The 24,229-nt window shown below is 47.4% G+C and overlaps 1 protein-coding gene across 1 annotated transcript; it reads right to left on the reverse strand.

Moving 5' to 3' along the window:
* Positions 1-914: 914 nt before the first annotated feature.
* On the reverse strand, positions 915-2,627 carry LOC134569290 (E3 ubiquitin-protein ligase TRIM39-like). Its single transcript, XM_063428209.1, has one exon. The coding sequence runs from the start codon at positions 2,610-2,612 to the stop codon at positions 915-917; it is 1,698 nt and encodes a 565-aa protein (XP_063284279.1). The 5' UTR covers positions 2,613-2,627.
* Between the last annotated feature and the right edge of the window lie 21,602 nt (positions 2,628-24,229).

Below are 24,229 nucleotides of genomic sequence, written 5' to 3' on the forward strand. Positions count from 1 at the left end.
TTTTTTTTTTAATTTTTATTATTATTTGTAATTTTTTTAATTTAATTTAAATTATTTATTATTCATATTTTATAATAATATATATATACAATATATATATAGTTATTATATATATTATATATATACGTGTGTAAATTAATTATAAGTGTATTTTTATATTAATATATGTACATATTAATATAAAAATACACTTAGCATGACATTATATATATGATATATAGACATATATTATATAGGTATAATATATGTCTATATATCATATATATACACATATATAATAATATTTTTTTTTATTAACTTTCACTTTAAATTTTTTTTTGATTTTACAGTTGCAGGGAGACTGCCTGTCAGCACAGACAGTCCCCCTGCAGGCAGAGACTAGGACACCTATTGTGACCATGTGGTCGCCCTGTTGGGCGATCACATGGCCCCAGGGGTCCTAAACCGCCATGGGGAGACTGTCTGGGCTGCAGGCAGTCTCCCCACACCGGGAGCACCGCCGATCGCCGCCGGGGGAACGACGGCGATCGGGTAAGTACATTTTAAATTTAGGACGGTTCAGGACCGTCGTCGGTCGGCAAGGGAAAAATGCCGATGACGGTCCTGAACCGTCTAGCGTCCTCAAGGGGTTAAAAAACAATCTCTAACATGCAGGATGCACGCTGTGACTATAGTTTAATTATAGAGATGTCTGTCTGTATTGAGTAATTCTGCTTTAATGTCAGTAACATTCACCCACAATCACACACAGTGACACACAGAGCAGCTGTTGCTTAGTAACAGGCTCCGCCCAGTCCAAGGTCAAGTGGGCGGAGCTAACCCTGTTATGAAGCTCCGCCCACACCGAGATCAGTATTACCGTCTCGTGATTCCCACTCCGGAATTACATCTCTTTAATTAGATTAATTAATCATTCAATACATTCTTAGCCAGGTATTATCCCCATATACCCCGAATGCAGCATGAAGCGGCTCAGTGAAGGTGGCAGTGAAGGTGTGTAAGTGTCTGATGGGGTCACACAGCTCATAAAAGGACAGCCGCCCGGCCTCGTAGTCCAGGAATATCCCTAATCTCCGGCTGGAAGGGGGGCGGGGGGGAGGTAACTGGATTCCATTACGGTCATGTCTCACATAATACTGATTATTATACCTCCCCAAACCCCAGGACTTGTTATTACATCCAATCCCTGACTGATCTCCTTTTCTCTCTATACTGCGATAGGCCATCCCTACCCTCCATCCCTCTGATTCACTGCTCTCCACTTCCCAGTAATGTCGCCCTGAGAAGAAACTCCTGGAGCTTAAAACCTGATTATACTGAAATCTCTCTGGTGTTTCTGGGCGACTCTGCTTTATTCCTGACACGGATACAGTTTTCATATCACCCGATACAGTTACATCATTAGCAGCCGTGTTTACATCCAGTAACATGTCTGAAGCCGTGTTTACCCCCAGTAACATGTCTGAAGCCGTGTTTACACCCAGTAACATGTCTGAAGCCGTGTTTACCCCCAGTAACATGTCTGAAGCCGTGTTTACCCCCAGTAATATATTAGCCGGTACATGGTGCTGTCTCTTTACTCCGGTCACAATCCCAGCTAATCCTGAGTGTAAGGTCACTGAGATCAGACCCACATCCAGATCCCCTACAGCATGGACCTTGTTATCATCTCTCTCTCTGTCCTCATTATCTCCCTCCTCAGTATCACAATTGTCAGCGCTGTCTGATTCCCGTCCTTGTAAGACAGTTAATGGGTCCGTCATGTTACACAGCTCCTCAATGTGACCCATCTTCCTGGACAGATCCTCCTTCTTTATTTCCAGCTGCCGGATTAGATCTGAGACTCGGAGTGAGACCTGCTCTTCCTGCCTGGAGATCTCACTCAGGACTCGCTGCTCTAGAGCTTCCAGCTGTTCCATGATGCCCCTAATCAGGGCAGTTACTTCCTCTGTTACCCCAGCTGCTTTATCTGACACTTCTCTCCTGAGCTCCTGCAGGCTCTGGACTCTTTTCTCAGCCTCCTCTCTCTTTAAGTTCAGTTTCTGCAGAATATTTCTCAGTTTCTCCTTCTTCTTCTCAGAGGCCTCATTCAGAGTCTCCACCGCGTGTCCCCTGTGCTCTCCGTCCAGCCTGCAGGACACACAGATACAGGCAGCGTCCTCAGAGCAGTAATACTCCAGGACCTTCTTGTGGACGGAGCATTTTCTGTCTCCCAGTGAAGTGGTGGGTTCAGTTAGGACATGTTCTGCTGACTGGCTGTGTTTCTTTAAGTGTTTATTACACAGAGAAGCTTCACACAGCAGACATGTTTTAGCAGCCGGTACAGGAGAGTCACAGTAAGTACAGGAGATCCCAACCTCCTCCTGCTCTGGGTGAGCAGATCGGAAACTCTCCGCCATGTTACACATTCTCAGGTTTATTTTAAGCTCAGGTCTTACCCTAAACCTGTGTCTGCATTCAGGACAGGAATATTCTCTCTCCTCCTGGTTGTCCCATGTTCGTGTGATGCAGACCCGGCAGTAGCTATGTCCACATGTCAGGGTTATAGGATCTGTATAAATGTTCAGACAGATGGAGCAGGTCAGCTCGTCTCTCAGATCAGCAGACGCCATCAGTGAAAGCAGGAACAAGAAACAAAACTTAATGTTTGTCATTTCTCAGAAATCAGTGGGACGGGTTTTACCACATTCCACACCGAGGGGGCGGACAGTTTGTATCAGAGGATTTAACTTCCTCGCTGTTAACCCTGAGAGTTCCTGATGATCTGTCTTTTCTATAACACAATATTCAGAGCGTATAAACTGTAATGAATTGTTGTTCCTTATTGTAAGTTTATTTTCTATAGAAAGCTCTAAGTAACGTGACAGTAACGGCTGCAGGTCATTTTAATGGATTCTAACCAGAGTCTGCAATGCTCTAACCGTCGTTAGTCTCCAAACAGTTCTGATTACGGTGGGACTCTCCCTATTTGGTTCATTGGTGTCCTGCATCTGGGGGCTCTAGGGAACTTTCCCCAGCCAGCACTGAGTGAGCCATTATTGGACACATTCACCCACTGTATTGAGGGCACCAGGACCATGGATAGAACGCTTCAGCTGTAATAATACAATAAGTTATAATAATACAATGAGCTGTAATAACTGTAATAATACAATAAGCTGTAATAACACAATGAGCTGTAAAAACACAATAAGCTGTAATAACTGTAATAATACAATAAGCTGTAATAACACAATGAGCTGTAATAACACAATGAGCTGTAATAACTGTAATAATACAATAAGCTGTAATAATACAATGAGCTGTAATAATACAATAAGTTATAATAATACAATGAGCTATAATAACTGTAATAATACAATAAACTGTAATAATACAATAAGCTGTAATAATACAATAAGCTGTAATAACACAATAAGTTATAATAACTGTAATAATACAATACGCTATAATAATACAATAAGCTGTAATAATACAATAAGTTATAATAACCGTAATAATACAATAAGCTGTAATAAAACAATGAGCTATAATAACTGTAATAATACAATAAGTTATAATAATACAATGAGCTGTAATAATACAATAAGTTATAATAATACAATGAGCTATAATAACTGTAATAATACAATAAGCTGTAATAATACAATGAGCTGTAATAATACAATGAGCTGTAATAATACAATAAGCTGTGATAATATAACAAGAAGTAATAATACAATAAGCTGTGTGTAACGGATCACCTGGCACCCCGACTGGGTACCTCCGTTAATGGATGCTCCTAGTGCTTCCTGAGGACTCCAAGCACTCTGGCAGACACCGCAATCACCGAATCCGAGAAACCTTTTAAATTCTCCCAAGCATATGAATGCTGTAGACCATTGAATAGGAACCATACGAATAGGCTTGTACTCCTAGCAGTCAACTGGAACAGCATGCAATAAATCCTTCCCCCCAATAATGAGACGACACATCACTTTGAGGGTAAAACAGGAACTCTGGACTGGCTCATCCAGCCTGGCTTTTATTACAATAATCCACATACAGGCCACACCCAGGGGGAGGCATAAAATAACCAATCGCATACATGGTTCAGCCCACACATCCCCTCCCCTCAGATAACATTAAACCCAATTATCCGGTACACTTTTCCAGCCAAGTTCTGGATGTACCCCAAAAACAGGGGGTACACCTTTAAATCCAGCATTGCTGGATAGCCCTTATTCAGGGGGGAAACATATCCAAAATTCAAGTCATTCGGATGAACAGTTCGGGAGATATGGGGTTCCAAAGATTTGACCGACCGCATGGGTAAAGTATCCGAAAACAGTTCCATGCATTTTGGCCCTGCGGTCGGTCACAAACAAGGGAATGAAAACAGACGAATTGCCTGTGTTATAGAGCCTGGAGAGGGTTTGAATGAATTCCCTTGTTTGTGGGGTTCTTTCTACCGAACGGCTGGTCATTCGGTAGTTTCTATACGAATTTCTGGAAGTATGGAGGTCTCAGCGGTGTTTGCCTAGTCAAGTGTCCGATTTTAGTTCCAGACACTCGACGGCAAAACACCGCTGTTCGGTAGTTTAAGATGGCCGCCGCCACGTGTTTGTTTCCCGAATGGCGGCCACCCAGAGGACAAAGCATACATTACACTGATTGCCAATTACCCGTTTGCAACATTGTTGCAAACTGTAATTGGAGGCACACTTATTCCTGGGTGGTCTGGTTGTTCGGTAGTTTCACTCAATATACTGAATGGAGTGATTCTACCGAACAATCAGATGAATGCTGCATACAAATCACCCAGGATAAACTTAACACACAAATACACAAATAATATTACAGGCAGTACACTAGAATATGTATCACAGTCTTAAAGGGACAGTAGTCCCAAAAGTCCCAATATGTCCATAGATGCTGTTAAAAGGGCCAGTAGCAGCAATATACAGTACAATATGCCCCAAATAACCCAGGGGCCATAGTCAGCTGGTAGGAGGCTAGCAAACAGGCTTCTCCAGGGCCCAGTGGCGAGGTTGGTTTCGCCACATTTCTCCCCTTTTCCAAACATACTAACAGGGTACCTGACCTCTTGCCGGTCAGTGCCCTTGTTAGTCCAGCAGCCCACCCACAAAACAGAAACAGCAGTACAGTCCACCCACAATGAATGGTTACTACACCTGAGTAATGGAAAAACTTGTCCAGGTCCAGGTGCCTCACCCCGGCTGTGTGGGGGACTGGTAGGCTGTTTTGGTGAGTTGCTGAGTGGGCAGAGACCAGCGGTACTCTGCCCTGGTGCCAGCACTACTACGGGAGTAGTCTGGGTGGAGCCTGGTTGCTGGAGACCGACTGTCTCCCCTTTAGCTGCGCAGCTCTGCTGCTGGAGACCGACTGTCTCGCCTTGAGTTACACAGCTCTGCTGCTGGAGACCGACTGTCTCCCCTGTAGTTACACAGCTCTGCTGCTGGAGACAGACTGTCTCCCCTTTGGCTAAACAGCCCTGTTGTGGGGGGGCAGGACCGACCGTCCCTACCCCCTGTGCTGGAAGTGCAGAGACCACGGTCCCATCTGCACAGGTGTGGGGCTTACAGTCTCCCCCTGGTACATTAAGCTGCCGCTGGGGAGAGGTGGTAACCAGCTCCTCTCCCATTAGAACACTCTGCCCATTGATGATCCGCCGCTGGGGAGAGGTGGTAACAATCTCCTCTCCCATGCCTACTTTCAGTCTTTGTGGAGGGAGACCGACTGTCTCTCCTCCCAATTCAGTGTCCTGCTGCTGGGGAATAGAGACTGGGCTCTCTATTCCCAAAAAATCACGCTGCTGCTGGGGGGTAGGACCAACTACCTCTGCCCCCTGTAACTCAGCCTTCCGCTGGGGAGGGAGGACGCTGCTCTCCTCTCCCTGAACTTCACACTGCCTTCCCGGCATATCACTCTGCTGCTGGGGGGTAGGACCAACTGCCTCTGCCCCCTGTAACTCAGCCTGCCGCTGGGGAATGGGGACTGGGCTCCCAATTCCCTGCAATTCACACTGCCGCTGGGGAATGGAGACTGGGCTCCCAATTCCCAACAAATCACACTGCCGCTGGGGAGTGGAGACTGGGCTCCCAATTCCCAATAAATCACGCTGCTGCTGGGGGGTTGGACCCACTACCTCTGCCCCCTGTAACTCGGGCGCAGAGACCACGGTCCCATCTGCACTGGTGTGGGGCTTACTGTCTCCCCTTGGTGCGCTAAGCTGCCGCTGGGGAGAGGGGGTAACAAACTCCTCTCCCTTACACACTTTCAGCAGCTGGGGAGCAGGGCTGACCCTCTGTACTCCCTGTAGGCAGGGCGCAGAGACCACGGTCCCATCTGTGCTGGTGAGGGGTTTACTGTCTCCCCTTGGTGTGCTAAGCTGCCGCTGGGGAGAGGGGGTAACAAACTCCTCTCCCTTACACACTTTCAGCAGCTGGGGAGCAGGGCTGACCCTCTGTACTCCCTGTAGGCAGGGCGCAGAGACCACGGTCCCATCTGCGCTGGTGAGGGGTTTACTGTCTCCCCTTGGTGGGTTAGGTTGTCGGTGGGGAGAGGGGGTAACAAACTCCTCTCCCTTACACACCTTCAGCCGCTGGGGAGAGGGGATAACAGGTTCCTCTCCCTGAACCGTAGACTGCCGCTGGGGAGGAAGGACGACCCCTTCAGCTCTCTTTTTGTCTAAATCTGCTAGGCGCTGCAGGAAATCTGCCGTTGATTCCCTTATGAACTGCACAATTTTCTCAGAGGGGTTGGGTCCAAAGAAAGCCAGCCGTATGGCAATCTCTCTGTCCAACCGCTCCTGAGTGTAGCCAGGCGCCATGCTTGCTCTGCTGCAGTTGCTTCTTTTGTGGATAGGGACGCTGTACGGGTACTAGCGTTGTCCTCCCTTTGTAATCCAAACGAACTGTGTCTCCGAGCTGCTTTACCTCACACTAGGACACCATCCCACCGCTTGCCACCAATGTAACGGATCACCTGGCACCCCGACTGGGTACCTCCGTTAATGGATGCTCCTAGTGCTTCCTGAGGACTCCAAGCACTCTGGCAGACACCGCAATCACCGAATCCGAGAAACCTTTTAAATTCTCCCAAGCATATGAATGCTGTAGACCATTGAATAGGAACCATACGAATAGGCTTGTACTCCTAGCAGTCAACTGGAACAGCATGCAATAAATCCTTCCCCCCAATAATGAGACGACACATCACTTTGAGGGTAAAACAGGAACTCTGGACTGGCTCATCCAGCCTGGCTTTTATTACAATAATCCACATACAGGCCACACCCAGGGGGAGGCATAAAATAACCAATCGCATACATGGTTCAGCCCACACATCCCCTCCCCTCAGATAACATTAAACCCAATTATCCGGTACACTTTTCCAGCCAAGTTCTGGATGTACCCCAAAAACAGGGGGTACACCTTTAAATCCAGCATTGCTGGATAGCCCTTATTCAGGGGGGAAACATATCCAAAATTCAAGTCATTCGGATGAACAGTTCGGGAGATATGGGGTTCCAAAGATTTGACCGACCGCATGGGTAAAGTATCCGAAAACAGTTCCATGCATTTTGGCCCTGCGGTCGGTCACAAACAAGGGAATGAAAACAGACGAATTGCCTGTGTTATAGAGCCTGGAGAGGGTTTGAATGAATTCCCTTGTTTGTGGGGTTCTTTCTACCGAACGGCTGGTCATTCGGTAGTTTCTATACGAATTTCTGGAAGTATGGAGGTCTCAGCGGTGTTTGCCTAGTCAAGTGTCCGATTTTAGTTCCAGACACTCGACGGCAAAACACCGCTGTTCGGTAGTTTAAGAGGGCCGCCGCCACGTGTTTGTTTCCCGAATGGCGGCCACCCAGAGGACAAAGCATACATTACACTGATTGCCAATTACCCGTTTGCAACATTGTTGCAAACTGTAATTGGAGGCACACTTATTCCTGGGTGGTCTGGTTGTTCGGTAGTTTCACTCAATATACTGAATGGAGTGATTCTACCGAACAATCAGATGAATGCTGCATACAAATCACCCAGGATAAACTTAACACACAAATACACAAATAATATTACAGGCAGTACACTAGAATATGTATCACAGTCTTAAAGGGACAGTAGTCCCAAAAGTCCCAATATGTCCATAGATGCTGTTAAAAGGGCCAGTAGCAGCAATATACAGTACAATATGCCCCAAATAACCCAGGGGCCATAGTCAGCTGGTAGGAGGCTAGCAAACAGGCTTCTCCAGGGCCCAGTGGCGAGGTTGGTTTCGCCACACTGTGATAATACACTGAGCCGTAATATTACAATTGTCCCCCCGTCACATGCTGTCACTGTCTGACTACACATTACGCCTTGCTGTACTAGGAGTGGAGAAGTACAACAACCCATCAATACGTCTTATTATCGATGTATTTAGATGTAATTAGATTGTGAGATCGTTTGGGCAGGGCCCTCTTCACCTCCTGCTCCAGTATGTCAAACAATGTTAGAATTAAATGTTTGTCTTGTTTACCTATTATACTGCGCTGTGGACTATGTTGGTGCTATATAATTAATTGTAACTGTACTTTGTCTCTATCAGTGAAATTAAAGGACCACTATAGTGCCAGGAAAACATACTCGTTTTTCTTGCACTATAGTGCCCTGAGGGTGCCCCCACCCTCAGAGTCCCCCTCCCGCCGGGCTCTGGAGAGAGGAAGGTGTTAAAATCTTACCTTTCCAGCATTGGGTGGCGAGCTTTCCTCCTCCTCTCCTCCTTCCTCGCGACGTCATCGGCTGAATGCGCATGCGCGGCAGGAGCCGCGGCGCATTTAGCCGGTCGCATAGGAAAGCATCTGGCGTCTTCTCACTGTGATTTCATTAAGCTGAAGTGGTCTGGGTGCCTAGAGTGGTCCTTTAAGCATGAAAGCCTTTCTATAAGAATGGTGCGGACAAACCATCCCCATGAAGTGAGGTGTGTGCAAACACTAAAAGCAGAATATCTGCAGGGTAGCCCTGTAACACAAAGCAAATACAAACTATCGATAAAAGGATATATTAATGAAAAGGCAAGACACATATTTCAGCTAAATAAAAAATCCTTTATTAGATTCCAGTGTGAATTCTCCGGTCTCCATGTCTATTGTTTGTTCCTCCCATTAATGCATTATGCCGAAAACCTATCGATAGTAAAGGAAAGAGGTCCAGGCACTCCTTGGTTCAAAATGGGCAATTTATTAGAAGCACGGCAACGTTTCAACCTTCTCGGTCTTTTTCAAGCTGACAACTACATCAACTAACTCAGTATGTATAGGTAAGTTATACAATTTAATAAAATACAACACATATGTGAACGAGTATGCAAGACAAATGACAGCTGTGCTAGTAATGAGCTTAAATAAATAATCAACATAAATTAATGCAAAACAGCTACTGACCGTGTGTAGGAAGGACCGCCAAAAAACTAAGTGTAACGGCACCCCCAGGCATAAAAGGGGTTAAACTGCCGTTTAGTAGATCTTACCTTCCTGAGACACAGGCTGTCAGGATCGGGACAGGGATCCAACACGCAGAGTACAAAGAGTAGATAGATACGTATACCAGACCTTAGAATGGCCGGACTAACGTAAGAACTACGTATAGAATGGTCAGAAACAAGCCGAGGTCGAGGGAACGAGAAGACAGGTAAGCGAGAGACAAGCCGGGTCAAAGGATAACAGAGAGACAGGGAAGTAACAACAAAGCCGGGTCAAAACCAAAGGATAATCAGAATACAAGAGCACTGTGTGACTAGACTGGCTAGAACCACGACAGGGCAATGAGCAAATGCGGGAAGCTCCATTAAATACCCTGGCTCTAGAGAGTAATCACGCCTCCGACGAGTCCTGATTCGTGTCCAGGACTTGAGTGACAGGACGAGCTGGATTAGCGTCCTGACGTCGGCTATTGAGCGTTACGTCATAAAAGGCTGTAGCTCCCTCGCGGCCGGCGTGTAAACGACCGAGAGAACCGCGAGGAACGGGAGAAACATGCCTTCTGGGAGGAAAAACGTCTAAGTCTCTACCCCTTTCAGAGGTAGAGACCACAGGTACCCTGACAGTACCCCCCCTCTCAGAAACGCCCACCGGGCGGAAGGAACCGGGACGAGATGGAAAGCGGGAGTGAAAAGACCTGCGGAGACGAGGAGCATGGACATCCTCCTGAGGTACCCAAGTCCTCTCCTCAGGACCATATCCCTTCCAGTCAACCAGGTATTGGACCCTCCCCCGGGAGATTCGAGAATCGATGATGGAATTGATCTCGTACTCCTCCTGACCCTCAACCTGAACAGAGTGAGGAGAGGGAACCTTGGAGGAAAATCTGTTACAGATTAGCGGTTTCAACAAGGAAACATGAAAAGAATTAGGGATGCGTAAGGCAGATGGAAGCGCTAAGCGATACGCAACTGGATTAATTCGAGTCAGAACCCTGTAGGGCCCGATGTAGCGAGGAGCGAATTTCATAGAGGGTACCTTCAAACGAATGTTTCTAGTACTCAACCATACCCTATCACCAGGGACAAAACTTGGAGCCGCCCTTCTGCGTTTATCAGTGTGTTTCTTGTATAGTATGGAATTATGTAGGAGAATTTGTCGAGTCTGATCCCACAACTTCCTTAGATTGGCAACATGAACATCAACCGACGGTACCCCTTGGGAAGGAGAGACCGAAGGAAGAATGGAAGGATGAAAGCCATAATTCAAGAAAAAGGGGCTAGAGTGAGTTGAATCGCAAACGAGATTATTGTGTGCGAACTCTGCCCAAGGAATCAGACCGACCCAATCGTCCTGGTGTTCAGAAACAAAACAGCGCAGATATTGTTCAATTTTTTGATTGGTACATTCAGCAGCTCCGTTAGACTGAGGGTGATAGGCAGAAGAAAAATTAAATTTGATGCCTAGTGGAGAACAGAATGATCTCCAGAAACGTGAAACAAATTGAGACCCTCTATCAGAAGTAATTTCGGAAGGTATCCCATGTAGGTGAAAAATTTCTCTTGCAAATATCTCCGCCAATTCAGGAGAAGTCGGAAGTTTAGGTAAAGGCACGAAGTGAGCCATCTTAGTAAACCTATCCACCACCGTGAGAATAACAGTCTGTCTTTTAGAAACAGGCAAATCCACAATAAAGTCCATCGCCAAACATGACCAAGGTTTCTCTGGAATGTCCAAGGGATGTAAGAGTCCACAAGGAAGCGAATGAGGTAGTTTAGTCTTGGTACAGACCTCACAAGCTCCGATGAAATCCTTAATATCCCTCCGTAAAGAAGGCCACCAGAAATCCTTAGAGACCAAGGAATATGTTTTGCGAATGCCCGGATGACCAGCCACCTTACTCTCGTGAAGACACTGTAAAAGCTCCAGTTGGAGTTCAGGAGGAACAAAGTGTCTTGACGCAGGAGTCTGTCTAGGTGCCAGATGTTGCAACTTCATGATCTGGGCAAGCAGCGGAGAATGGATTTTGAGAGTCGTGTTAGCGATAATATTACACTTTGGTACTATAGATGACAAAACCGGCTCAGATACAGCAGAAGGTTCATATTGACGAGACAAAGCATCGGCTTTAGAATTCTTAGAACCAGGTCTATATGTGAGTATGTAATTGAAGTGAGTGAGGAATATAGACCAACGAGCCTGCCTTGAGGATAATCGCTTGGCCTCCCCAATATAGGACAAGTTCTTATGATCCGTTAAAATAGTAACCGGATGCAAGGTCCGCTCCAATAAATGTCTCCACTCCTTTAAGGCCATGATAACTGCTAGTAGTTCCCTGTCACCAATGTCATATCTGCTCTCAGTACCTGATAATTTTTTGGAAAAATATCCACATGGATGTAATGGTTTATCCACACCTAACCTTTGGGACAGGATAGCACCAATACCCGTCTCAGAAGCGTCAACTTCGAGTAGGAAAGGCAGAGTAGTATCAGGGTGAACTAAAATTGGTGCGGAAGCAAACAGTTCCTTGAGAGTCTTGAAAGCAAGAAGTGCCTCAGTAGACCAATTCTTAGTGTCAGCCCCCTGTCTGGTCATATTGGTGATAGGAGCAAGAATTGAAGAGTATCCCTTAATGAAGCGTCTATAATAATTGGAGAATCCAATAAACCTCTGAATGGCCTTGAGACCCTTAGGTAAAGGCCAATCTAAAATGGACTGGAGTTTCTCCGGATCCATCTTAAATCCCTCCCCAGAAATCACGTAACCAAGAAAATTAGTCTGGGATTGGTCAAAGCTACATTTCTCCAATTTGCAGTACAAGCCGTGTTGAAGAAGTTTGTGCAAAACTCTTCAGACTTGTGCGTGGTGAGTCTCAATCTCTCTGGAATGTATAAGTATGTCATCGAGATATACAATAACACAGTCATGTTGAAACTCCCTAAGAACCTCATTAATTAGGTCCTGAAATACTGCCGGTGCATTACAGAGACCAAAAGGCATTACAGTATACTCATAGTGCCCATATCGAGTATTGAACGCAGTCATCCACTCGTGTCCCTGCTGAATTCTCACCAAGTTATATGCCCCTCTGAGATCTAACTTAGTGAAAATCTTGGAACCCTTTAATCGATCAAAGAGCTCGGTGATCAAGGGAATCGGATAGGCATTTCTAATGGTTATTTTGTTCAAACCTCGGTAGTCAATTCAAGGTCTTAAAGTACCATCCTTCTTTTTAACAAAAAAAAATCCAGCCCCAGCAGGAGAGGAGGATCTCCTAATGAATCCTTTGTCTAGGTTTTCACGAATATACTCCTCTAGGACTAGGTTCTCTTTTGTAGACAAAGGGTATACATGACCCCTAGGAGGCATAGTACCAGGAAGTAAATTAATCTTACAATCAAAGGACCTGTGTGGAGGTAAAGTATCGGCCTTTCTTTTGTCAAATACCGCCTTTAAATCCAGGTACAAGGACGGTATTTGTACTTCTGTAGAGTCGGTAGAATTAGTAGGTGTGTTAACTACGCAAAGCGGTGACACTCTCTTTAAACACTTCTCCTGACAACTCTGACCCCATGAGACTATCTCCCCTAGTTCCCAATCAATAATAGGGTTATGTTTCCTCAGCCAGGAATATCCCAGAACTATGGGAACAGAGGGAGATGAAATGAGTAATAGAGACATCTCCTCTTCATGGAGGATACCAGTAGTTAAGTTAAGAGGTGTGGTTTCACGGAAAATCACAGGCTCAACTAAAGGTCTACCATCTATGGCCTCAACGGCCAAGGGTGTCTCCCTTAACTGGGATGGGATAGCGTGTTTGGTGACAAAAACTTGGTCGATAAAGCTCTCAGCAGCTCCGGAGTCTATTAATGCCATAGTCTCTAGTGTTCCCTTCTCCCAAGTTAAAGAAACGGGTAATAGAAGCCTGTGATCCTTGTAATTATGAGTAGAGGACAAAATAGAAACCCCCCAAGGCCTGTCCTCTAGAGAAACTTAGGTGCGAGCGTTTCCCGGACGATTGGGACAATTTAAACGCAAGTGACCTCTGACTCCACAGTACATACACAGTCCCTCCCTTCTCCTGTACTGTCTCTCCTCATCTGAAAGGCGATTATGACCTATCTGCAGAGGTTCTGGAACAGGTGAGGTTTTAGTCTCAGGACTCTGAAATGATGGAGCTAGTCTAAAGGAAGATCTACAGGTTCTATCTCGAGTGTTCTGCCTCTCTCTTAGACGTTCATCAATGCGAGATATAAAAGAAATTAAATCCTCCAAATTCTCAGGAAGCTCTCTAGTAGCTACCTCGTCAAGTATTACATCTGATAATCCGTTTAGAAACACATCTATATAAGCCTGTTCATTCCACTTAACTTCTGCCGCCAAGGACCTGAACTCTAGTGCGTAATCCACAAGTGTTCTGTTATCTTGTCTAAGGCGCAACAGTAATCTAGCTGCATTGACCTTTCTGCCAGGGGGGTCAAAAGTTCTTTTAAAAGCAGCTACAAAGGCATTATAATTATATACCAACGGGTTATCATTCTCCCACAACGGATTAGCCCATCTCAGAGCTTTCTCAACGAGTAAGGTGATAATAAATCCCACCTTCGCCCTATCTGTAGGATAGGAACGGGGTTGTAATTCGAAATGTATACTGATTTGGTTTAAAAAACCACGACACCTCTCAGGAGAACCAGCATAACGTACAGGCGGGGTAATTCGGGAAGAAGCACCTACAGTAGCTATCTCTAGACCTGAACTTACAGGAGACATAGAAGTATTACGCATCTCCTCTGGTGGATTATTAGGACGAGATAATAACGCCTGTAGCGCTAGTGCCATCTGATCCATTCTGTGCTCCATGGCGTCAAACCTAGGATCAGAAGAACCAAGCTGACTGTTTGTACCTGCAGGATCCATTGGCCCCTGTCGTAATGTCAGGATCGGGACAGGGATCCAACACGCAGAGTACAAAGAGTAGATAGATACGTATACCGGACCTTAGAATGGCCGGACTAACGTAAGAACTGCGTATAGAATGGTCAGAAACAAGCCGAGGTCGAGGGAACGAGAAAACAGGTAAGCGAGAGACAAGCCGGGTCAAAGGATAACAGAGAGACAGGGAAGTAACAACAAAGCAGGGTCAAAACCAAAGGATAATCAGAATACAAGAGCACTGTGTGACTAGACTGGCTAGAACCACGACAGGGCAATGAGCAAATGCGGGAAGCTCCATTAAATACCCTGGCTCTAGAGAGTAATCACGCCTCCGACGAGTCCTGATTCGTGTCCAGGACTTGAGTGACAGGACGAGCTGGATTAGCGTCCTGACGTCATAAAAGGCTGTAGCTCCCTCGCGGCCGGCGTGTAAACGACCGAGAGAACCGCGAGGAACGGGAGAAACATGCCTTCTGGGAGGAAAAACGTCTAAGTCTCTACCCCTTTCAGAGGTAGAGACCAAAGGTACCCTGACACAGGCACAGCTACCGTAGAACCCCAAATCCCGAACAGGATACAAAGTAGCACTCCAAACTCCCGAACTGGAACCTCACGAATAGCTGCTAGCAGCTGAACAGGAAAAGCACCCAAGCGGCTTACACTCCTTGCAATCAGTATCTAACAGCATACAGTGAATCCCCCCCAAGAACGAGACAAGACTCCAAGTTGAGGGTCCAGTGGCGGATCCGGGGGGGGGGGGGGGCAATGGGGCAATTGCTGCCCCCCCCCCCCCGAGATTCTCCCCTGCCAGCTAGTGCAGAGCTGGCACTGTCCAAGTGCCAGCCCTGAAATGTGCCTGCGGGGAGGGAGTGAGAGAGGACCCGGGAGCTCTTACCTGCAGCTCCTCCGGGTCCTCCTCTCGCGAGCATGGAGTGTTGCCGCGGTTACCATGGCAATGCTCTAAATCTCGCGAGAGTGAACTCTAGCCCTGGAGCTACGGGCTAGAGTTCACTCTTACCACTGGAACCACCAGGGAATCCCCATTGGACCACCAGGGATCCAGAAATGTCCCCCCTCCTCCCAGTAAAGGTAAGAAGGGAGGGGGGACATAGAATATTTATTTTATTAAATAAAAAAAAATGTAAAAGCCTCCCTACCCTCCTTCCCCTCATACACACACTGCCCCACAAACACTGCCCCCATACACACACTACACACACTGCTCCACAAACACACTGCCCCCATACACACACTACACACATTGCTACACACACTGCCCCACAAACACTGCCCCCATACACACACTACACACACTGCCCCACAAACACTGCCCCCATACACACACTAAACACACTGCCCCACAAACACTGCCCCCATACACACACTACACACACTGCCTCCCCATACACACACTGCCCCACAAACACTGTCCCCATACACACACTACACATCCATACACACACTGCCACACTACACACACTGCCCCACAAACACACCACAACTCTCTCACACACACACACCCACACTGCCCCACACATACACTGCCCCCTAACACACATACTGCAACCTAGACATACACTGCCGCCCTCACGCACTCGCACACACACTTCACCGCTCACACACACACTGCACCTTTCACACACACTTCACCCCTAACACATACCACTGCTCCTATTCCCTATATCCCAGCAGACCCCAGGTGAGTTGTCAAACTGTTCTTAAATGGTTTGACTACTTACTCTGGGATGGGATCCTGGCACTACGGGTGCCATAGTGGTTATTGTGCCTGGATTATTTCTTAAAATAATCTACAAGTGCCCCTCCCGAGATCAGGCTCTGGATCCGCCACTGTGAGGGCAGTGCTGTGTCAAGCAGTGATCTCCTTTATTCAGGGCTACCTGCCAAGTATATATGCAGGTCTCCCACCTGGTGGACACTCCCCTAGGGGACCAGATGGAAGACTGTGACCAAAAGGATACAGTAGCCAATCACATACATACACAGTCAAGCACTCCCACAATGACATAACAATCCCTCCTCTATATCCTGGAGATAATTGGGAAGTAATCCAATTATCTCCAAGGACAGAGGCAAAATTCTATTAAGCACATGGCAGTAAAAAGACAGTAAAATTCAATAAAATACACAAGGTTACATTTATTACATTTAAACACATGGCAGTAAAAACACATAAAAATACACAATGTTATAACTACTGCATAAAACATATATATGCAACATATCCCCAGATAGCTTAGGTCTGAGCGCACATTATTACTGAATGGCGCTCACACCACACACATACAGTTCAATTGACATCGAGCCAAAGTCTTTTATTACACGAATATGCTCCATGGCATAGCTATCAGGGTTAAATGAGTTAATTCAGTAAATCCGTGAATGAACTGGCCGCATGTAAACTGCAGACTGCTGCCATCCAGTGTTCAGTATGCGAAGCCGCGGCCACCCGGTATAGTCAATTAAGCTGCGGCTAACCGCAGCTACTGGGCGGTCAACTGGCGGCACTCGCCGGCTTCTGGGCGGCCAATTAACGGCGCCTGCCAGCTAACTGCGGCTCCTGTGAGGCCAATTGACAGCTGTTTGTTCTGTAGATAGAATCTACCGAATGCCCGGGCAGAAATACATGAATGGACCTTCTGCATAGGAAAATAAAGTATTTAAATGCCGGTCCATAATCAAAAGGCAGCAGGCAGGCAACCAGGCTCCTCCAATGCACAGTGGCGAGGTTGGTCTCGTCACACCAAGTTTCCCTGTAGACACCGCGTTGGAACGCAAACTGCATCCCACTATTGTTATCTGAAACACTATCGATGTCTGAATTTTTATTGTATTTTATGTTTATATATCTGTATCTATATAAATAAAAACAAGAAGTGCTGTAAATGGATGGAAAGATGAAAAGATTTTATTTATATAAAGTTCCAGCGTTCTCCCGTCTCAGAATGTATTGTAGAAGGATAGTTTAGCGCCATTTGTCCCAGTTTCCATTACTTCACCATTAACAGCTGTGATTTCTGTATTTCAGATGCTAAATGCGGACGAGCACAGCGGTCTCGAGCTGCGTTATAGCGTCATTACATATTTGAAATCAGCGTCCTTTAAATATAAACATACTCAAAAATCATAATAATCCATCTGGTAGATCAAAAGATAAATCAAAGTCCTTTGTGACCAAATGAAGCATGGCTTTTCTGCCCAAAACCAGTTCCACAGAGTCTTCTATCCTGGAGATAATTGGGAAGTAATCCAATTATCTCCAAGGACAGAGGCAAAACTCCATTGAACACATGGTAGCAAAAGACAATAAAATACATAAAAAATATAACTGTACAGCTATTGCATAAAACAGGTACATTCAACATATCCCCAGATAGCTTAGATCTGAGCGCACATTATTACTGAATGGCGCTCAGATCACACAGACATACAGTTCAATTGCCATGGAGGCAAAGTCTTTCCCATAGTCTTTCATTATACGAATGGGCTCCATGGCATAGCTATCTGGGGTATCACTGTTCAAATAGGGCAAGCACCGAATGACCCGGCTTTCGTGTCTTTGCAGGGGAAAATCAAGCATTTCAACATGGGGCCATATTCTAAAGGCAGCAGGCGGGCAACCAGGCTCCTCCAATGCACAGTGGCAAATGGCAGTTTGTCACATGGCCTATTGGGTGGCCCTTTGAGCCACCCGATGGGCATATGTTTTCAGGGGCCCAGTCAGCGCTGCGGCCATGTAAAAATGGCAGCCACAACTATGCTGGGAGGAAGTGACGTCTGGTCACTTCCTCCCAGCTTACTCCGCGTGGGAAGGAGGAGGCAGTGAGAAGGGATGAGCCAGCTGCCAGACTGACTCCCATCAGCTCTAGCCACCCTCCTGCACCAAAAAGGTAACAAGCAGGAGTGTGGCTAAAAAATAAGTTGCATATGTCTGGACTGCCGGACAGCAAGCAGAAGGCATCAAACCTTGTGGTCCTTTGTCGACTTTTCTATAAAGCTATGACCATAATTGACGTCAGACATTTTGAATAGAACTCTGGCCATATAAGGACAAGAACCCCAATCTACATTCCAGAGTTCTCGGACAAAGAAAGCCATCTGACGTACTGATACCATCTGTTACTTATTTTAATCCAGACATCCATACCTGATATTATAATAAACAGAACATGTAATATTCTGCAGCTGTCAATGACCTATGTTCCCAGATATGTTTAATGTACTATGGATGCAATTTCCCCCTTTTTCTCGTATATACCCTTCCCCTTTGTTATGTATCCATTTTTGGTGTGCATTATATTTTTATTATTCAAAATGGCTTTATTCAGACATAAACAATTCAGGGCGTGCCCTGAGCAATGTATAACAGCATGAATCTATAGATTGAACAAGCAAACAGAACATAGTGGACGCGCAGGTCCCATCGTAGAATGCGTGAACATCACTCGAGAAATTTTATGTACTATACAGATATGGTATTTGGTTACTTTTAGCACGTTACGGTAGTCATATGAGTGATCGGTTTGTCGCTCGAGGAGAGGTATACTCGTAAGTGTGGACTTTGTGTCTGCCTATTGGGTTCCATTAACGGTACCTTATCACCTCTAGGCCTCTTACTCTTCGGGGTGATGAAGGGTATCGGTCCTGCGGTATTAGTCAGTTTCTGGTCATAAGTGTGTCTTATTTGCGTTTTGTGATCGCAGGGTGAAGGATCACAGGATGTTTGCTCCTATTTAGATGTGTGATTGTGAGTAAGTGACACAGCCGTTAGTAATCTCGGGTTAAGAGGGGCTGCGGCTATTATTCAATTTGTACAGAAATCATTGTTGGAAGAATTTAGAGAGAAGATGAGTGAGAAATGAGTAAAGAGCGAGAGAAAGAGAGAGAGGAGAGAGGGGAGGGGAAGGGGAAAGCAGATTGAAGGAAGGATGGGCAAGGTGGTGTAGTGGGGCGAGGGTCCCCATCACCCGTGCCCATGGTATCGCACGTATCGTGTCTGATGTTAGTCCCCATTCGTGTGGGGGCGCGAGGTTCCCTGGGGCTGCAGGCAACCGTTCCCAGCAGTGCTTCGGTCCGCCATGTAGAGTAGCCATGGGCTCCACCTCTCCACGTGTTTGTCCTCGAGGCCCATAAGTGTGGCCTGCAGCGATTCCGCTTTATATATATCCTCCACACGTTCCATCCATTGCCTTATCGTCGGGATATTTGATTGTTTCCAATATAGCGGAATCAATGACTTAGCCGCGTTAATTAAGTGTCTACGAATGTTTTTCCTATATATTCCTATGGGTTCAGGCGTGGAGTGTAGAAGGACCGCCTCTGCATTGAGGGTTCCTTCTGTCCCCGAGATTTCCACTATTTTCTGTAGAACTTCGTCCCAGTATGGCTTGACGAGTGTGCAGTCCCACCAGATGTGTAGCGGCGTTCCCCGCTCATCCCCACATCTCCAGCATGTGTCAGGTATATTCGGGAAGATCCTGTGTAGACTGTCAGGCGTTCTGTACCAGAATGAAAGGAGTTTATAGTTCGTTTCTTGAAATTGGGAGCTCGATGAGCATTTATGGTGCAAAATGAGGATCTTATCCCATTGGGAAGCGGTGAAGGATGTCTCCATCATGCGTTCCCAGCGCCTGCGGAATTGGTCGTTGGTGGTGAGGTGCCCTACTAGCATATGTTGATATAATAGTGATATTGTCTTAGCTAGGGTAGTTTTGCGGTCACAGAGTGTTTCGAACCAGGTTAAGTCCCTATGTAGCTTTTCCTTGTCCGGGAGTGTCCGATAGTATGATCTGAGTTGCATATAACGGAAGGTTTGTAGGCTGGTAGGTTGGTCGCCCTCCATTAGTTCCCTCAGGGGGGTCACGCCTGTGTTGGTTAGCAGCCTATGTATGGGGAATGATTCCTTCTCTCCAAGGAAGGACCATGCCGCCTGCGTCAGTCCTCCTCCTATCTGAGGATTGTGCGGTATTTGGGTCATCGGGCTTGGTGTTTGAGATATGTGGGGGGCTCTCCTGATAGTATCCCATGTTTTCAGTGTCTGCGCAACCGTAGAGGTTGGTTCCAGAGTCACCCTTGGTATCCTCTTCGAATTCCACACTGAAGTCAGAAAGGAGGGGCCGATATGGTGTTTGTCTAGTTCAATCCATTGTTTATGCGCCGGTTGGGTATGCCACTCCAGTACACGTTGTAGTACTGTCGCATGGTGGTATTTGCGGAGGTCGGGGAGCGCCAGTCCCCCCCTCGCTCGAGGTAAGCATAAGATGTCCTGTCGGATTCTCGCCTGTTTCCCATTCCAAACGAACTTCACCATCGCGGACCGGAGTGAAGCGAAATATGCCGTCGGTAGGGCCTGCGGGATCGTCTGATACAGATATAATAGTCGTGGTAGTATATTCATCTTAAGAATTGCGATCCGGCCGAACCACGAAATGTGCGGGTATGTCCAAGTTTTTAGATCTTGCTGGATTCGTCGCATCAATGGCAAGAAGTTCGTTCGGTACATGTCGTCCAGGTCTCTGGTTATTGCTATACCTAGATACTGCATGTGGTGTGAGCACCAGCGGAATGGGAACTGGTTTTTCAGCGTGTTTTCTTGGGCTGTCGGAACGGTGATGTTGAGTACTTCACATTTATTCATGTTCAATTTGAATCCTGAGACCTCCCCGTAGTCCATGATCATAGCGACTAAGTGGGGCATTGTTGCCTCCGGGTCCGTGATAAAGAATAAAAGATCATCCGCGTATGCCGCTACTTTGTGTGTTGTATTACCGTTTTTGAAGCCTGTGACCGCATTCGAGTTGCGTACCGCTTCCTGGAACGGTTCAAGGGCCAGGGCGAAGAGCATGGGGGAGAGTGGGCACCCCTGTCGTGTCCCATTGTGGATCGGGAAGGAATCGGTAAGCGCTCCGTTCACTCTCACCTTCGCATTGGGGCAGTGGTAGAGCGCATCAATCCATGTCATCATGTTCCCTCCGAAGCCCATTTCCCGAAGTGTGGTTACAAGGAATGTCCAGTCGACCCGGTCGAATGCCTTTTCCGCATCTGTCGACAGTAGTAGGAGCTTATCAGTGGACTTCTTCGCTAGGTGATGGATGGATTGTACTCTAAGGGTGCTGTCCCTAGCCTCTCTCCCAGGGATGAACCCCGTCTGGTCTGGGTGGACCAGTCTCGGGAGTATTCTCCCGATTCTGGTGGAGAGAATTTTGGTGAAAAGTTTCACATCCACATTCAGCAGTGAGATTGGTCTATAGCTGCTGCATAGTTCAGGATCTTTCCCCGGTTTCGGGAGGACCGTTATAGTTGCCGCTAGGGATTCGTGTCGGAACTGGGCACCATCTACCAAAGCGTTGAACGCGGTGGTGAGTTTCGGGAGCAGTATGGTTCGGAATTTCTTATAATAGTCCAGTGTAAAGCCGTCAGGACCCGGGGCTCGGCCCGTTTTGGCGGACTTGAGTGCGCCTGCCACTTCCGCTTCCGTGATCGGTGTATCTAGTAACTCTGACTCCCCTTGCTGCAATCGCGTCCTTACATGCGATTCGATGTAGCTCCGTATCCTGTCTCGTCTGGTCGCCATCTCCTCTGGGAGTGTAGGTCCCGGGATGTTGTATAATGAGGCGTAGAATGAGCGAAACTCGGACGCTATTTTATCCGGGAATTGTGTGGTCGTTCCATCCGACGTCCGTAGCTTATGGACTTGGGTCATCCCTTGAGGTCCCCTAAGCATTCTGGCCAACAGCCTCCCTCCTTTGTTGGCGTGTTGGTAGAAGAAGGCTTTCGAACGTTGTATGGAGCTGTAGTATCGGGTCGTCATGTGGGCATGTAACGATCTTCGGGCCTCCAGCAGTTCCTTGTATGTCTCTTCGAGATGGGAGCGTTTGTGTTGCAATTCAAGGACATCGATGCGTGTCAGGAGATCCGTCATTTGTCTCCGGGATTCTTTTTTCTTTTTAGAGGCCAGGTGTATCAGTGTACCTCTGAGCACACTTTTGTGGGCTTCCCATATCGTGGTCGCGGAGAGATCGTCTGTGGTGTTCAGGTCAAAATAAGAAGTGAGTTCCTCGGTGACCTTTTCCTTCACCGCCGGGTCCAAGAGTAGGGAGTCCTGAAGCCGCCATGTCCAAGTGGATGGGCGCACCCTGGGGGAGTCCATTTGTAGGGTCACAGGTCCATGGTCAGACCAGCTTGCCGATCCAATTTCCGCTTTTTGGATGGTGTCAAGGTGTTCCTGTTGGAGGAATATATAGTCAATCCTCGCGTATCGCTTATGTATCACTGAGTAGTGGGTGTATTCCCTGTCCGCCGGGTGCATTGCGCGCCAACAGTCCACCAGCCTAAGATTCTTAAGCGATTTCTGTATGCTGCGGAGGGCTCCTTGGGAGATGCTACTGTGCCCTGTGGACGAATCTACCAGAGGGACGAGGGGTACATTTAGGTCTCCCCCAACGATCAATGTGCCCTCTGTAAATGAGGAGAGTCTGGAGAGAGACTTACGTATGAAGTGTGATTGGTTGTTGTTTGGAGCATAGATCGTCGCGAATGTGTACCTACGGTCCTGTATGTCCCCCTTGAGGAACAGGTATCTGCCGTTGGGATCAACCATCCGTTCCGCTTCCTGGAACTGTAGCTTAGCATGGATGAGGACCGCCACGCCTGCCTTACGTGCAGTCGGGTGGTCGCTACGGGCCGCATTGGGGTAGTGTTTGCTTTTCAATAGCGGGGCATGTCCTTCCCTAAAATGTGTTTCCTGAAGAAAAGCAATAGATATGTGTCTAGAGGATAGTTCCCGAAGGAGCTGCGATCTGCGCTCCGGGATATTTAGACCCCTGCAGTTCATGGTTGTGACGCGTAAAGGATCAGGTTCGTAGGCCATTTGTGGTGGGTGGGAGCGGTTTGTTTGTACTTCCAGGCGGGGTCTGCTGTCGAGGCGTACCTCGTCCCTGTGGGAGTTCCGCGGGCACTAAGGCAATGGGGGGGAGGGGGAATTGTGGGGAGGCTGGGGGGGTTGGGTCGGAGTCGTGGGGAGGGTGGGGCAGGGGATAGAGAAGAACGTGAAAAGAGATAAGGAAAGACCCCTGTCTGCGCGACTGCGCAGGTGGGGGTGTTAAGGTGAAGATGGATTTTCCGTCCCCTGAGGGAAACGGTTACGGCACCTATAGGTAGGTGTCGGAAGTCCCTCCTGGGAGGGCTAGTTCGCGTGACCACGGCAGCAGCCGGCAGTCGGGTCTGTCAGAGAGTATCTAACGACCTCCAACTATCAACTCCCCGTGGTTCGGGTTTGTTCACGCGAACTTGTCGGGGGTTAGTGGTCGCGTCCTTATTTTATCACCAGTTTAGGATGTGTTCACTGGTTGTCGTTTTAGGTATATAAGTCCGAGATTACCTATCGGGTGTGCCACCACTATGGGAGCTTTCGGATGTCGTTTGCTCGTGTTAGTGTTAGTAATGGGCCTTATCAAGGGTCCTCAACGGCTCTCAGTGTTGTCGTTATTTGTAGCCTAGTTAGGGGATATCATGTGGGTGTGGAGGCATGAGTCCCACCTCATTGTATTACTCATACGTCCCCACCCCTGGGGCGATAGGGCGCGGATGGCCGCGGGGGTCAACGTACGGTCGGGGGATCAGGAATCGTCGGTCGGGAAGTGCAGTTAACGTAATGTAGCCAGGCAAAGTAATAGCTAGGGGTTGCACGGTCAATCTCAGACGGGGAGTGGTGGCCGGGATCGAGATCCACGTCGTGTCAAGGCTAGGGAACGTGGGGAGGGTGGTGCCCCGATGGGCTGGGCCTTTGAAGGGGTGGGGTCACCACCA

This window comes from Pelobates fuscus, chromosome 7 (genome assembly GCF_036172605.1).
Source record: "Pelobates fuscus isolate aPelFus1 chromosome 7, aPelFus1.pri, whole genome shotgun sequence".
NCBI classification, from domain to species: domain Eukaryota; kingdom Metazoa; phylum Chordata; class Amphibia; order Anura; family Pelobatidae; genus Pelobates; species Pelobates fuscus.

Bases quoted from the DNA above. Each gene is read 5' to 3' on its own strand.
- LOC134569290 (XM_063428209.1), bottom strand. From the start codon at position 2,612: ATGGCGTCTGCTGATCTGAGAGACGAGCTGACCTGCTCCATCTGTCTG.